We start from the raw sequence: 16,926 nt of genomic DNA, 5'->3' as shown, positions 1-16,926 counted from the left end.
TTGTTTATCAAAAAGACGTATAAAAGAAATTTTTATCTGGAAAAGTTAATCAATCAGTGAAGAGAAGTGAAAAGCGAAGAAGGTCCTTTCGACCAAAATAAAAAAAAAAACAAAAAATAAATAAAAGAGAAAAATGACTGAATTCAAGTTGAAACCCATTGAGGGTAAAATAAAAGCTACTGCAAAAAATCAAATGATCGAACGTTTGACGGAGATGTACAACAATCAAAAATACTTCGACGTCAAGTTCGTGTTTCCAACAATGAAGAAAGATGGCAATGAGAGATTTGTTTATGCACACAAACTTCTGATGGCAGTTGCATCGCCTGTTTTTGAACGAATGTTCTTCGGAGGCTTCAAGGAGTCATCGCCAACATCAGCAGGAAGCAAAACGAACGATGCTATGACTACAGTTGAGATTCAGGATATCGAGCCAGAAGTATTTCAAACAGTGTTAAGGTAGGCCGAGTTACTCCCCCGCATCGCATTCCATTCAATTATGCAAAAAAGAAGCGAGAAATTTGATTTTATTTCTACATCGAAATTCCGATGTATTTGCCAAAAAATCTGACACAACCCGTAATTTACGATTCACTTCATCATTCTTTGCGGCAAATGTATGTCTGTGAGTGTGACATAATATCTTGCATTTTTTTTTTGTTTCTATTGACAGGTATGTGTACACGGGAGACTGGGAATATCACAGCATAAAGGAGTTGTTTCAGATTTTTGCGGTTGCAAACAAATACGAGATGATCGACTTGGAGAATGCGTCGGAACAAATTATCGCGGAAAATGTAAACATCGAGAATGCCTGTCAAATTCATGATTTTGGAATAACTTATGATAAAGAATATATGAAAGCTAATTCAATGAAATATATACAACAGTACACAAGTGTAGTTTTAAAATCGCCATTTTTCCTCACGTCTTTGTACGAAACGGTTCTCGCAATTCTCGATCAGGATCATTTGAATGTCGAGGAAGAAGTCGAAATATTTCGTGGCTTGCAGCAATACGTTTTCCGCAATGAACTAACGCGTGACTTTTACAAGGAAAAGAAGAACGGCGAAACGGGAAAGGATCTTTTACGAAAAGCAGTTTCACGAATTCGATATCTCGCAATGCCAATGGAAGACTTTGCAAATGGACCTCTTATTTCGGATTTATTGACGCCCGATGAGAAAATTACTTTGACACATTTGATGGCATCTCGTACCCCAAAACTCAAATTGCCCCAAGGATTTAGCGATTCGAAAATTGATCGAGGATACATAAGGTAACCCTCATTTTTGGAATTTTTTAAAAAAATGTTTCTTAATTTTTGAATTTTCTTGAATTATACAGCAAGATCATCGAAATTTTGAAATATCGCTTGGAGGCAATGCCCGACAAAGAGTATTACTGTTGCTATAAACACACGAATGTAACGATCACGGAGTTGATTTTTACCATGAATTGCAATGAGCTTGGACGAGATGAACTTTTGAAGGCGCTTGAAGTCAAACAGTTTAAAGCAGAAAAGATGTACGACAAACCGTATTGCGTGGATTTCTTGCAGACTTTGTTGGATAGTGAAGATGATTTTGATGCGAAGGTTGTTTTAGTTGATTATATGCAGGCGCACGGTTTTATCGAGAGATTTTTGACATGAAAAGACAAAGCAGAAAAAGATGTATTTAATGTATAATAAAAGATATTTTTTGTAGAAATAGTTTACCTTGACGTTTTTCGTCATTAACTTTTACTCTTTGATGATAGATTAGAGAAAAATTTTCCTTTCTTCCGTCGATTTTTTAACAAGGTAATCGGATGGCATTGACATTACAAAATTGAACAACTTAAAATTTTTCCATCATGCACAAAAAACATTCAATGTAGAGATTCACATCTAAAAATACAAAAAATCTTTAAAACCTAATCATCAAATATTAGAAATATTTACCTGAATATAATTTCATCTTTAAATTTCGAACAAAATATATGAAATTTACTCAAACAAAAATAACGATTATTTCTGAATTGTTTCGTTTGAACAGTTCTCATTTAGGCCCGACATCTATTTTAAAATTTGGTAAGTTCGTTCAAATTAATACGAATTTTCCAAAATTTTATCCTGAAATTAAAAGAAAAATGATTAATTTTTTAATTAATTATAAATAAAATATGATAAAAAGTCAAAGAAGAGCTTTAAAAAAATCAATTAATTCGATAAAAAATAACTTTACACTGTAACACCTTTAATAAAAAGTTGAGTCATCATAACAAGATCAAACTCTATTTAACAAACTTGTAGGATGAAACAAGATGACGTTATTAATTTTTTTGTACAATTATTTTAATAACAGCTCCATCACGATTCAACAGCCTCTACCTGCTTTAAATTTGCAAACTAAGATAACAAACACAAAGTTATCGAGTTCTCCGTAGATAAGGTCGTTTTTTTAATGCTCGATGCAATTCCGTATAAACTCTTAAAAGTGCATTTATATCTACTCACGTGGTTTTTCCTTCTACATCATATCTGAGAAAAACAGACAGACTCGTTAAATACATAAAACTTTAAGAAACGCACAAAGCATTCCGTACGTCGAACGTGAAAATTGAAAAATCTTACCAGTCGTCGACGTTGCACAGACAATTCTTACATGTTTATTAGTCACATTCAAAACTTTGTGCGCGCTCGTAAGTTTTGACGGCGTGTTGTTTACTTTATTTTTATTATTTATTTATTTTCGTTATTGGCGTGTTCGGAATTTTTCTTTTCATGAGTGTTTGTGTGACACAAAAAAAAAATAAATATTTAGAACTTTTGACATACGCGGAAGAATTGTGATCGCGACATGAAATTGAAAGTGAATATATTCCCGCGAACAGGCAAGGGATTCATAAATGAGGTAAATTTTTTTTAAAAAAATATTAATAAAAAAATAATAATTCGCGATGATGCAAAAGAAAAAAATGAAAAAAGAATATGCGAATAAATTTTAACGTTAATTGCCTCTCCGTTGAGTGAAAACAATTATTTTTATCACACTGTCTAACTAAAAATCTGTATTTGTTCGATTTTTTTTTTGCACAGTTCTCGTTAAAATTGCACATTAATTACGATTTTTTCGCGACATTGAATCGCCATATACCGAGAATGCACTTGAAAAAAGTAACAAATCTGCATCTTCATGCATGCTTCAACGAAATAACCGGTTCTCAAACAATATAATATTGTTATTGAATAAGAAAAAAATTATAGGAAGAATTATAAATATTCATTGACTTTTGACGTGATTGTCTATTTATTACTCATTTGTTTGTTTATAAAAAGTCGCGTGAAACCCTATTTTTGCACCTCATGCGACATGCGATCAGAAATTGCATCTGTATTGCATTCTGGAGTAAATTTTTTGACCTTTTGAAGGAAGTAAAGTAAAGTTGCTGTGATAAATTAACAGCAAGTGCCTGTTAACCTTGACCGAAACAATTTTGCGTGCTTAATTTCTCATTTTTATGTATGATCTTATTTTGCGTAATACGATATTGATACAAGTTTTACGTTTATTTATATATACATGTTAATAACCGTGACTTTGACAATGGGACAGACGATGAATAATGTTTTGTTTTTGTTTTGAACAGATTTTTTTTGTTCTCAATAGTTTGGAACATGACACGCCTTTTTGAAAATAAACATTCAGAAAATTGATCTACTCTAATTACAAAAAAAATCTTTCATTTTTTGACTTTTTATTTTTTAAAGAACCTTAAATCTCATTTTGCTTTTAATATTATCATAAATTTAGATTTTTTAAGCTGATTTTTGAGAAATTTTATCTGTTATCAATTTTTTCCCAATTTTTGTATAATTGCACTTTTTAAACATCCACGAACTTAACATTGACCTTCTATAACGAAAATTTTTCATTCAACTCATTTTCCGCATGATGAACTCTTCGATCATATCGACTAAATACTAACAACTAACATAACAAAACATCGCGAAATGTTTGTTCAGTTTGACTGTAGTATCATTATCAAGTGCTTCTTTTTAGTTTTTATCATTTTAAAAATGTTTTGTTGTTGTACAAAGTTTCCAAAGAAAAAAAGTCAAAGTTATAGAAATGACTTGATCGACGAGGAACAACAACAAGAAGAAAGTGAAAAGGTATTTTTTACGCCAAAAAAAAAAATTTGCAAATATTTTTTAACTTACGAGATTTTTGGTAATCAATCATCGCCTTGAGCAAAATGTTAATTAGCATTTTTCGGTCATCATTAAAAATATAAAATTAATTTTCGATGATTGACATTCGCTTTTACAAAAATATTTGAGACAAAATTTATGATGCGTTAATGGATAACGGATCTGCTATTCAAAATCTAATAAGCGCCAAAATAGAAAATGCGGAAAAATTTTGAACTAAATGATATCAATTTCATTCGTCTCATACTGTATGGTCGAAAAACGGGTTAAGTTTATCCCTCAGAAGGTAATATAATACATTTTAGTAGTAAATTAGACCTTTGTTTTTAAATTCTTCATCTACAAATCAAAAATGTAATTCCTTCAATATACAAATTTGATCCCTTAAGATGTTAAATTGACCCATTTTTCAACTACAGGGCATGTTGAATCAACAAGAAAAGTTTCACAACAAAAAAAATTACGATAAAAACGATGATCAAATTCAATTTTTTAAGTAAATTTTGCAAGTTTTACACTAATGATCAATGAAAAGTGCCTCAAAAAAGCAATTTCTTGTGAAATATTGTGTGTGACAAATTGTTAAAAGTAAGAATTCATGAAAATTCTGAAAAACAAGCAAACGATCAAGGTGAGCTCGATCAACAAGACGGGTTCTAATAAGAATTTTATCTAAACAAATTCGGAAATTCTCAAGGTTGAAAATCCAGTATTTTGTGCGATTTGCCGCAAACAAAAGTTGTTTCGCAAATATTTCAAGTTATCTCTTAAATTTGGGATAAACAAAAAAAAAAAAGAATACAAAGTTGTGATAAAATGATAAAAAATGTAAACATCACAAGTCTCTTGTTCACTGATGATGTACAAGGTTACACTTTTTTGATAGTTTTTAATTGTATTAATCATCATGCGAGAATACCATTCATTACAGAGACGACCTACGTTAAGAAGTAACTGTCTATGCATTGCGTCATTATTCGCTGTTTTGTTTCTCGTTCTGCTTTCTGTTCGCTTTATTTCCATATTTTGAATAAATTTACGATTTTTTATTGTCTTTCGATTCATTTTTTGAAAATCTTCGAGATGACGAGACATAAATTTTGGCATATTTTGTGCTTATTTAAGAATAACAAAAACGACAACGTGAGTTTGTAATTTCATTAAAATATTAATTTTCAACCCTTTTCATTTCAGATGCCTCACAGTTATGGTACCGCGTTAAAGTGCCTTCTTCCCGGATCCGTGTCACCTTTCGAGTGTGGGCGTAATTGCTGCGAGGAGTTAATACGAAAAACGGAAGCTGTAATCCCCTTATCGTACCGCCGGACAAATTCACAACCGTAAGTCAAGTTCATTTTAAAAAAATAAAATTAAAATTACAACAAAAGGTCTCGTTTGTTCATAAGAGGATTTCAACGATTAGTTAAATTAATATTTTATAATCTTCGTTGTCTGTGTTGCTCTCGCGGGACAGTTGTTAAAAGAAAATTAAACCTTTTACGTTAATCAACATTCATTTTCGACGACACGAAAAGGGAATACATGAAAAATGATTGATTGCCATTTTTTTTTCATATGAAAAAATCAGTTTTAAATCAACTTTTTATGTCACTTAATGCTCATCAAGCAAAAATAAAATAAAAAAATTGCACAAGGTGAAAAAAAAATTTGTCGTGATTCATCCATATACACTCGCAAATAATTAAAAATGAATTTTTAATAACAATTTTTTTCGTTGATTACACTTGCGTTCGAACGAAACGCGCGCAAAAACATTCTTTGACTGATTAAAAAAAAACATGAAAAATTTGTTTTTAAAAATTATTTTTATTTACATTGCCGGAAAAAAGGCAATTTAATTTTTTTTATCTCCATGGATGTGAAAATTTGTTTAATTTTTCGACATAATGACACAATAAATATTTATTTAATGCAAGGATCGTTGAGAAGTGAAGAGATGAATGAGCTTTATAAGAGTACTTTACTTTGCTTTGCTAATTAATGGGTATAAGTGAGAACTGTAAGTGTAAGTGTTTTTTTTTTCATTAAAAAGGTGAATAAAAATTCCATTTGTTTTAATTTATTTAAAAATTTAATTTGAGAATTTTCATGTACAGTTAAAAAAAAAGATAAATTTTCGTGACTTTTGAAAATTTCCTTCTGCAAGGGATTTCATACCTGATTTTAGATATGAAACAGCTGATTGAAATTGACCATCTGTCCTTTTCTATGAAAATAAAAGTTTTATTTTGTTCAAACTTTACTTTTACACGAACCAGAATGCCTACGTAAAAGTACACTAATTGGTCTTGAAAGAAAGATAGATAAGTAAAAAAGCTACTTCTTGTGTGTCTTGTGTGTGCTCACGAGTAATTGAATGTGGCTTGTGGGTATAAAAAATGTTTAAAAATAGCACAAGGTAAAAGGTTTTCCGTAGAAGAATTATTTTATTTTTGGGGTTGATGAATTTTAACGAGTCTTGAGACGCAAAAAAAAAACTTAAAAATTATGAAAAAATTCAACGGACCTGCATCGACTAATTGAAATCACTTGAAACAAATCTATTTTTGTGCACAGAATAAAATTTTATAATTTGCAGCAAATATTCAATGAATGTGCATGTTCGTTGCATACGCAGACAAAGACAAGTAGTAGCTGTTTATTTTGTCATGTAACAAGTTTCATGCAATATTTTTCTCGGTTCTATTTTTAGTGCAATTATGTGAAAATATGGAAAATGATAAAAAGCTAAAAATAGAAAATGGATGAATGGAATGTACCGCCATACAAAATGCATCCAGGTGTGCTCCGTTGTTGTTTGTAAGAACTTGTATCGATGTCTGTTTGTGACATTTGTGAACAATTTTCCGCTTTGCAGTCAATTGAATTACACAGCTGTTCGAATCCCTTGACGTCTTTGCCTCATGCCACGTAATAATTCGAGTCACAGCTGATTTTTCTCAAAAAAATAACAGAAAACTCTTCGTCTTCTGTGGTTATAATAATATAATTCATTACCTCTCATATTTTTCTCACGTCTGCCGTGTGCATTCGAAACACAAACGACATTTATGAAAATACATCTGTCACATTTGCGCTCGCATGCATTTGTGCAACTTCTGTAAAAATAGCAAATAATCCGTTTAGTTTCCGTTGGAGTGACGACGCGGCGTGAACGCGATAATTTTTCTACTAAACAGGAGCTTCCGTGCATCTTTTAAATTGTTTTTTCCTCATTATTTTCTACTTTGCTTCGCACATTTTTATTACTATTATGATATTTTTCACTCCTTTGTGCTATTTATACCTACATACATGTGAGGCGGAAAAAACAAGTTGTAAACCGATATACTCGTAAATTCATGTGATAAAGTGTTGTGATAAAATGATAATAATAATAGCGTGTACAAAAGTATCAAGTTAGGAAAAAATTGTCGGTACATAAGTGAAACGGTGTGAAAAAATATATTTATGGAAATTTTTATGATGTCAGTTGATTGCTACATAGACCTGTGTAGTTGATACTGAAATGATTATTTCTTTTGAAAAAAAAAACATATTAAGGTTTCGAGGTTCAGGTGTCTTCGAAAAACGTTTTATAAAAAAAAATATTGATCGAAATATCTGACACGTGGATAAAGTCATAAAATAATGTTAACACTTTTTTTTTGTTGAACTCAAATTTAATTTTCGAGTTCTCAACTCTCAAAATTGTTTTATGGATTTAACCGTGTAACAATTTGCATAGATAAATTACAAAAATTTTCTTAAATGAAAACTTTTATTAAAATTATAAACTTTTTGTGGTATGTTGTGTAGTTTATAATTTTTAACTACAACACAAAAAAAAATTACATGCACTTTTTTCCATCAGAATAACTTTGAATAAATTACGCGTCATGTTATGGGGAGAGAAAAACGAGCATACTCACATAACTTTTTAAACGCGTTTTTACAACGAGGCCTGAAAATTATCATCCTCATATGAAAAAAGTGTGTCAGAAAGACGCCCTTAAAATTTTTTCTACAATTATCTTTTTTTTTGTGTGTGTGAAAAACTTCCGCGCCATGACCAGAACAGTAAAATAGTAATAATGTCACGATATACAATTTTCTCTTAACTTAATTAACCATTTATGTAATTTTCAGGGTTATTTATGGGCAACCTGGGATGTTGTTACATTAACCAAATAACGAATAACAAATAAGTACATATAACATGTCAGGAAAGTTGCGTCGTGCAAGTAAATTGTAGCATTTGTGTGGCTATTGTTGTCTCAGACACGGAACAGAGGAACAAGACATGATATTTTTTTTTCAATCAATTACGTAAACTCAATTTGAGGTTGACCCATAATTACAGTGATTGAAAGAAGGATTCGGTTTTTCCCTCATTTCGAACAAAAATCAATTAGAAAACATTTGCGTCAATGCTATTCAAACGTAACAAAGCCATAAATTTAAAATGATTCGGTCAATAAAGTAATGGAGTTGGAAATAAGTAAACATGTACGATAGCTCGGATGTTTTATTGTCGTAAAATTGAATCACAATGGACTTCGATGAGTTTGAGGAGGATAATAAAACGGAAAATCATCCAACAGAATAATATTTTCCGAGATATTTTAATTACCGTTATTCCATTTATAAACCATAGAAAAGTTTTATTGTTCCGAAGAAAATTTCTGATGAAAAAAAAAGTTCTGATAACGTCAACAGCTAAACAAACACGACTGTTTACGACACAAAACTGAATGACGTTCATGTGTGCTTGGTAAAAACTAACACGATGACATTGATTTTTATTGTATTTATGGAAAAATACAACTTTCCGTTTCATCCTTATGAACAAAAGACGCTTTCAAAACCAAAGCTTCAGGCAAAGGATAACTTTCTAGTTTTATTAATTAATTTTTCTTGTCTCGTCTTGTCTGTCATTCAATTTTAGCGATGAACAAACAAACGATTTTATTGCATCCATTCACTTTTCCTCCTACGTCTCGCTCGTTTTTCTATGAATTCATTATTAATTTCAGTTTTTCTCGTGAAAAACGACTGCAAGCCTTGTTATTCAACATTTTTCACGTACTGCAAGTGTTTTGCATATAAATTTTTCAATTATTATAGCAAGGGTTTCTATCAAAGTGCCATAAGTAATGAAGCCTATCGATTTGAAGTTTTACCGCACAAGAGATAAAGCTTCGATATTCGTAACGAGGTAATGGTCAAACTTTGTTAAAGTGATCGACTTGAAGTAATGCAAGGAAAACAAACAACATTTACTTCTAAAAGTTTTTTTTATCGACTCTTGAGCGCATTTCATTCGTTGTTTCTTCCAAAATTCGGAATATATAACTCAGAGCAAGTTTGATACATTTTCCCATCGCAACACGGAAGCTAATTAGGAACGGATGAAAATTTTGCCAAAATTCTTGTACAAAAACCAAAATTTTCGCATGAAACTATCAAAAAGTACAGCAAACAACATCAGAAGTTTTTAATGGAATATCATATCTGAATTGTGGAATGGAGTGTTTGATGAAGTAAATTGAATTTCTAATTGAATTTTATGTTATTTTCATCACTGTTACTTTTGCCATGTTATGCTTTGCGTTGCCCAGATAAGCTCGCAACGGAGTAGTATATCCCGGATAAAGTGCATTAATTATTATTCCTTTTATTCGTTTGTTATGGAAGTTGCTCATTTCAATTTGCTCGCTGCCTGACTGGATAAAGGGATTCAAGTAGATTGACTTCTATTTTAGTACATTTTCTGTCGAAGAAGTGCTTCCATGAATAAAATATACGACAAAACTCGCAAAATGTACGAAGGTACGAAGCAAAAGTGTGGAAGCACATGTTCATTGCCTTTATAAGCGGATTACCTGATTACAAATTATTTTATTTTTTCTCCTATTTCAATTCAATTGTATTACATTTAGTTAAAGTACGTATTGTTGTTTCAAAAGTTTTCATATGAAAATATCGTTTTTGACGTAATACGCATAAATCTCTATTTGTCATTGTTCACAACTTTAGTCTCGAGGACTTTTTTGCCCAATGAAAAGAAAATTGACTAAATTTACTACTTTCGAAATTCTTAAAGAGCTAAAATTAACTTCTTTTTGATTTATAGCGTTTACGAAAAAAAAAACACGTGACACGATTTCCTTTCATTTGAACTCTAAATGCTCACACAAATATTGTCAAGAAATAAGAAAATGAAATATTTGTCTACATATTCTGACGCTAATTTAATTACCCAGAAACCTTACTACCGTTTTTTTTGCGTTACAAACGACAAATGCAATTAAAATACCAAAATCAATAGTAATTCATGCGATTTTTTCCTCATTTTGTCACTTGCCTTTCGGTTGTCCAGTCCTTTTTTAAATTAAAATTGAACATTTTTACACACACACACACAATTAAACATCGAATTTTTACTAATTTTTTATTAATTGATGTCCATCCATCAAGCATTTTGTTTTAAATTTTATTTTGAATGTACTGAAAAAAAAACAAATTATTTTTTGTTTGTGAAAATTTAATGTGACTTTATTATTATTTATGGAACACAACTGCAAAAAATATTAATTAGAAAATTATTGTTACTATTAATATATAAATGTCGTGTTGAGTTTTTGGAAAATTATTGTAAAAAAGTAATTACAGTGTGATTCTCGTGCCAAATTACAAAAATAATAAAACAAATCAAATTTTAATAATAAAAAAAATCATGAGCGACGAAAAGGATACTTTAGACGTGCCAGATTGTCAAACTGAGGAGAGCGAAGATGAAGGGTAAGTTTTGTCACAAATCCATGCGTGTTTAGTTCGCCACAATTCACCAAAATTACTATTCGCGAGTTGATGGTTTAGATTTTGATAATGATAATTGAATTGGAGTGACGTGCTGATGAAAAGTATTTCATTAGAATTTTTAATTGCATATTGTCAGGTTGTTTCATTAAAATTTTTGGATGAAATTGGATTGTAATTGAGTTGAAAATGGTTTTTATGTTGATTGTCTATCAATTATTGGATATGTTTAACATGAAAAACATTATTTTAAAACTTTTTTGAAAATCCAAATAAGGCCGTTTAAATTTTTTTTGAAGCTTTTGTCCCAAAGTATTTTTTTCAAAACATAATAAAAAAAAAAGTTTGATCAGTTTCAAAGCTAAAAGTTAATAAATATGCATTATAAAGTTGATTTCCATCGATATCTGATCGATTATTGATGAAATAAAAAAAGTACAATTTTTGGATATGAGGAGCAAAAATCGTACTTTTTTTCTCAAGTCAATTTTCAACCAACTTTTGATGGGTTTCAAAGCTAAAATTTAATAAATATTCATTCTAAAGTTGATTTTCATTGATATCTGATCGATTTTTGATGAATTAAAAAAAAGTACGATTTTATCATATGAGGAGCAAAAATCGTACTTTTTTTCTCAAGTCAATTTTCAACCAACTTTTGATGGGTTTCAAAGCTAAAAGTTAATAAATATTCATTCTAAAGTTGATTTTCATTGATATCTGATCGATTTTTGATGAAATAAAAAAAGTACGATTTTATCATATGAGGAGCAAAAATCGTACTTTTTTTCTCAAGTCAATTTTCAACCAACTTTTGATGGGTTTCAAAGCTAAAAGTTAATAAATATTCATTCTAAAGTTGATTTTCATTGATATCTGATCGATTTTTGATGAAATAAAAAAAGTACGATTTTATCATATGAGGAGCAAAAATCGTACTTTTTTCTCAAGTCAATTTTCAACCAACTTTTGATGGGTTTCAAAGCTAAAAGTTAATAAATATTCATTCTAAAGTTGATTTTCATTGATATCTGATCGATTTTTGATGAAATAAAAAAAGTACGATTTTACCATATGAGGAGCAAAAATCGTACTTTTTTTCTCAAGTCAATTTTCAACCAACTTTTGATGGGTTTCAAAGCTAAAATTTAATAAATATTCATTCTAAAGTCGATTTCCATTGCTATCTGATCGATTTTTGATGAAATAAAAAAAAGTACGATTTTATCATATGAGGAGCAAAAATCGTACTTTTTTCTCAAGTCAATTTTCAACCAACTTTTGATGGGTTTCAAAGCTAAAATTTAATAAATATTCATTCTAAAGTCGATTTCTATTGCTATCTGATCGATTTTTGATGAAATAAAAAAAAGTACGATTTTATCATATGAGGAGCAAAAATCGTACTTTTTTCTCAAGTCAATTTTCAACCAACTTTTGATGGGTTTCAAAGCTAAAATTTAATAAATATTCATTCTAAAGTCGATTTCCATTGCTATCTGATCGATTTTTGATGAAATAAAAAAAAGTACGATTTTATCATATGAGGAGCAAAAATCGTACTTTTTTTCTCAAGTCAATTTTCAACCAACTTTTGATGGGTTTCAAAGCTAAAAGTTAATAAATATTCATTCTAAAGTCGATTTCCATTGCTATCTGATCGATTTTTGATGAAATAAAAAAAAGTACGATTTTATCATATGAGGAGCAAAAATCGTACTTTTTTCTTAAGTCAATTTTCAACCAACTTTTGATGGGTTTCAAAGCTAAAATTTAATAAATATTCATTCTAAAGTCGATTTCCATTGCTATCTGATCGATTTTTGATGAAATAAAAAAAAGTACGATTTTATCATATGAGGAGCAAAAATCGTACTTTTTTTCTCAAGTCAATTTTCAACCAACTTTTGATGGGTTTCAAAGCTAAAATTTAATAAATATTCATTCTAAAGTTGATTTCCATTGCTATCTGATCGATTTTTGATGAAATAAAAAAAAGTACGATTTTATCATATGAGGAGCAAAAATCGTACTTTTTTTCTCAAGTCAATTTTCAACCAACTTTTGATGGGTTTCAAAGCTAAAATTTAATAAATATTCATTCTTAAGTTGATTTTCATTGATATCTGATCGATTTTTGATGAAATAAAAAAAAGTACGATTTTATCATATGAGGAGCAAAAATCGTACTTTTTTTCTCAAGTCAATTTTCAACCAACTTTTGATGGGTTTCAAAGCTAAAATTTAATAAATATTCATTCTAAAGTTGATTTTCATTGATATCTGATCGATTTTTGATGAAATAAAAAAAAGTACGATTTTATCATATGAGGAGCAAAAATCGTACTTTTTTTCTCAAGTCAATTTTCAACCAACTTTTGATGGGTTTCAAAGCTAAAATTTAATAAATATTCATTCTTAAGTTGATTTTCATTGATATCTGATCGATTTTTGATGAAATAAAAAAAAGTACGATTTATCATATGAGGAGCAAAAATCGTACTTTTTTTCTCAAGTCAATTTTCAACCAACTTTTGATGGGTTTCAAAGCTAAAATTTAATAAATATTCATTCTTAAGTTGATTTTCATTGATATCTGATCGATTTTTGATGAAATAAAAAAAAGTACGATTTTATCATATGAGGAGCAAAAATCGTACTTTTTTTCTCAAGTCAATTTTCAACCAACTTTTGATGGGTTTCAAAGCTAAAATTTAATAAATATTCATTCTTAAGTTGATTTTCATTGATATCTGATCGATTTTTGATGAAATAAAAAAAGTACGATTTTATCATATGAGGAGCAAAAATCGTACTTTTTTTCTCAAGTCAATTTTCAACCAACTTTTGATGGGTTTCAAAGCTAAAATTTAATAAATATTCATTCTAAAGTTGATTTTCATTGATATCTGATCGATTTTTGATGAAATAAAAAAAAGTACGATTTTATCATATGAGGAGCAAAAATCGTACTTTTTTTCTCAAGTCAATTTTCAACCAACTTTTGATGGGTTTCAAAGCTAAAATTTAATAAATATTCATTCTAAAGTTGATTTCCATTGATATCTGATCGATTTTTGATGAAATAAAAAAAAGTACGATTTTATCATATGAGGAGCAAAAATCGTACTTTTTTTCTCAAGTCAATTTTCAACCAACTTTTGATGGGTTTCAAAGCTAAAATTTAATAAATATTCATTCTAAAGTCGATTTCCATTGCTATCTGATCGATTTTTGATGAAATAAAAAAAAGTACGATTTTATCATATGAGGAGCAAAAATCGTACTTTTTTTCTCAAGTCAATTTTCAACCAACTTTTGATGGGTTTCAAAGCTAAAATTTAATAAATATTCATTCTAAAGTCGATTTTCATTGATATCTGATCGATTTTTGATGAAATAAAAAAAAGTACGATTTTATCATATGAGGAGCAAAAATCGTACTTTTTTTGGGTTTTTTTCTCAAGTCAATTTTCAACCAACTTTTGATGGGTTTCAAAGCTAAAATTTAATAAATATTCATTCTAAAGTCGATTTCCATTGCTATCTGATCGATTTTTGATGAAATAAAAAAAAGTACGATTTTATCATATGAGGAGCAAAAATCGTACTTTTTTTCTCAAGTCAATTTTCAACCAACTTTTGATGGGTTTCAAAGCTAAAATTTAATAAATATTCATTCTAAAGTTGATTTCCATTGCTATCTGATCGATTTTTGATGAAATAAAAAAAAGTACGATTTTATCATATGAGGAGCAAAAATCGTACTTTTTTTCTCAAGTCAATTTTCAACCAACTTTTGATGGGTTTCAAAGCTAAAATTTAATAAATATTCATTCTAAAGTTGATTTTCATTGATATCTGATCGATTTTTGATGAAATAAAAAAAAAGTACGATTTTATCATATGAGGAGCAAAAATCGTACTTTTTTTCTCAAGTCAATTTTCAACCAACTTTTGATGGGTTTCAAAGCTAAAATTTAATAAATATTCATTCTAAAGTTGATTTCCATTGCTATCTGATCGATTTTTGATGAAATAAAAAAAAGTACGATTTTATCATATGAGGAGCAAAAATCGTACTTTTTTTCTCAAGTCAATTTTCAACCAACTTTTGATGGGTTTCAAAGCTAAAATTTAATAAATATTCATTCTAAAGTCGATTTCCATTGATATCTGATCGATTTTTGATGAAATAAAAAAAAGTACGATTTTATCATATGAGGAGCAAAAATCGTACTTTTTTCTCAAGTCAATTTTCAACCAACTTTTGATGGGTTTCAAAGCTAAAATTTAATAAATATTCATTCTAAAGTTGATTTTCATTGATATCTGATCGATTTTTGATGAAATAAAAAAAAGTACGATTTTATCATATGAGGAGCAAAAATCGTACTTTTTTTCTCAAGTCAATTTTCAACCAACTTTTGATGGGTTTCAAAGCTAAAATTTAATAAATATTCATTCTAAAGTTGATTTTCATTGATATCTGATCGATTTTTGATGAAATAAAAAAAAGTACGATTTTATCATATGAGGAGCAAAAATCGTACTTTTTTTCTCAAGTCAATTTTCAACCAACTTTTGATGGGTTTCAAAGCTAAAATTTAATAAATATTCATTCTAAAGTTGTTTTCCATTGATATCTGATCGATTTTTGATGAAATAAAAAAAAGTACGATTTTATCATATGAGGAGCAAAAATCGTACTTTTTTTCTCAAGTCAATTTTCAACCAACTTTTGATGGGTTTCAAAGCTAAAATTTAATAAATATTCATTCTAAAGTTGATTTTCATTGATATCTGATCGATTTTTGATGAAATAAAAAAAAGTACGATTTTATCATATGAGGAGCAAAAATCGTACTTTTTTTCTCAAGTCAATTTTCAACCAACTTTTGATGGGTTTCAAAGCTAAAATTTAATAAATATTCATTCTAAAGTTGATTTTCATTGATATCTGATCGATTTTTGATGAAATAAAAAAAAGTACGATTTTATCATATGAGGAGCAAAAATCGTACTTTTTTTCTCAAGTCAATTTTCAACCAACTTTTGATGGGTTTCAAAGCTAAAATTTAATAAATATTCATTCTTAAGTTGATTTTCATTGATATCTGATCGATTTTTGATGAAATAAAAAAAGTACGATTTTATCATATGAGGAGCAAAAATCGTACTTTTTTCTCAAGTCAATTTTCAACCAACTTTTGATGGGTTTCAAAGCTAAAATTTAATAAATATTCATTCTAAAGTTGATTTTCATTGATATCTGATCGATTTTTGATGAAATAAAAAAAAGTACGATTTTATCATATGAGGAGCAAAAATCGTACTTTTTTTCTCAAGTCAATTTTCAACCAACTTTTGATGGGTTTCAAAGCTAAAATTTAATAAATATTCATTCTAAAGTTGATTTCCATTGCTATCTGATCGATTTTTGATGAAATAAAAAAAAGTACGATTTTATCATATGAGGAGCAAAAAGCTAAAATTTATAAATATTCAGTTTTTTCTCAAGTCAATTTTCAACCAACTTTTGATGGGTTTCAAAGCTAAAATTTAATAAATATTCATTCTTAAGTTGATTTTCATTGATATCTGATCGATTTTTGATGAAATAAAAAAAAGTACGATTTTATCATATGAGGAGCAAAAATCGTTTTTTTTTTCTCACGTCAAGTTTCAACTTATTTTTGAGGGATTTCAAAGCTAAAAGTAAATAAATATGCATTCTAAAGTTGATTTTCATTGATATCTGCTCGATTTTTAAATAGATTTTCGACTTTTAAAATGGGACATGGGACAAAAACATAGACAAAAATTTCAAAGCAAAAACTTTTGTTCAAAGAATTCACAAAAAATCTTCGAAAGAAATTAAACCAAACTTTCCTCGAAGCTTATTT

General features: G+C 28.9%; 1 protein-coding gene across 1 annotated transcript; it reads left to right on the top strand.

Moving 5' to 3' along the window:
- Nucleotides 1-133: 133 nt before the first annotated feature.
- On the top strand, nt 134-1,654 carry LOC134835565 (BTB/POZ domain-containing protein 2-like). Its single transcript, XM_063850445.1, has 3 exons — nt 134-459; nt 674-1,279; nt 1,348-1,654. The coding sequence occupies exons 1-3, from the start codon at nt 134-136 to the stop codon at nt 1,652-1,654; spliced, it is 1,239 nt and encodes a 412-aa protein (XP_063706515.1).
- Nucleotides 1,655-16,926: the final 15,272 nt, after the last annotated feature.

The sequence above is a fragment of the Culicoides brevitarsis genome, chromosome 3 (genome assembly GCF_036172545.1).
Source record: "Culicoides brevitarsis isolate CSIRO-B50_1 chromosome 3, AGI_CSIRO_Cbre_v1, whole genome shotgun sequence".
NCBI lineage: Eukaryota > Metazoa > Arthropoda > Insecta > Diptera > Ceratopogonidae > Culicoides > Culicoides brevitarsis.
The sequence above is the reverse complement of the archived record's forward strand: the minus strand, read 5'-3'. Positions and strand labels throughout refer to the sequence as shown.

What these genes read in the sequence shown, in the direction of transcription:
- LOC134835565 (XM_063850445.1), top strand. Translation starts at nt 134, where the DNA reads ATGACTGAATTCAAGTTGAAACCCATTGAGGGTAAAATAAAAGCTACT. An exon ending in GTATTTCAAACAGTGTTAAG is followed by an intron (nt 460 to 673) that starts GTAGGCCGAGTT and finishes TTCTATTGACAG; the next exon opens with GTATGTGTACACGGGAGACT. An exon ending in ATTGATCGAGGATACATAAG is followed by an intron (nt 1,280 to 1,347) that starts GTAACCCTCATT and finishes TGAATTATACAG; the next exon opens with CAAGATCATCGAAATTTTGA.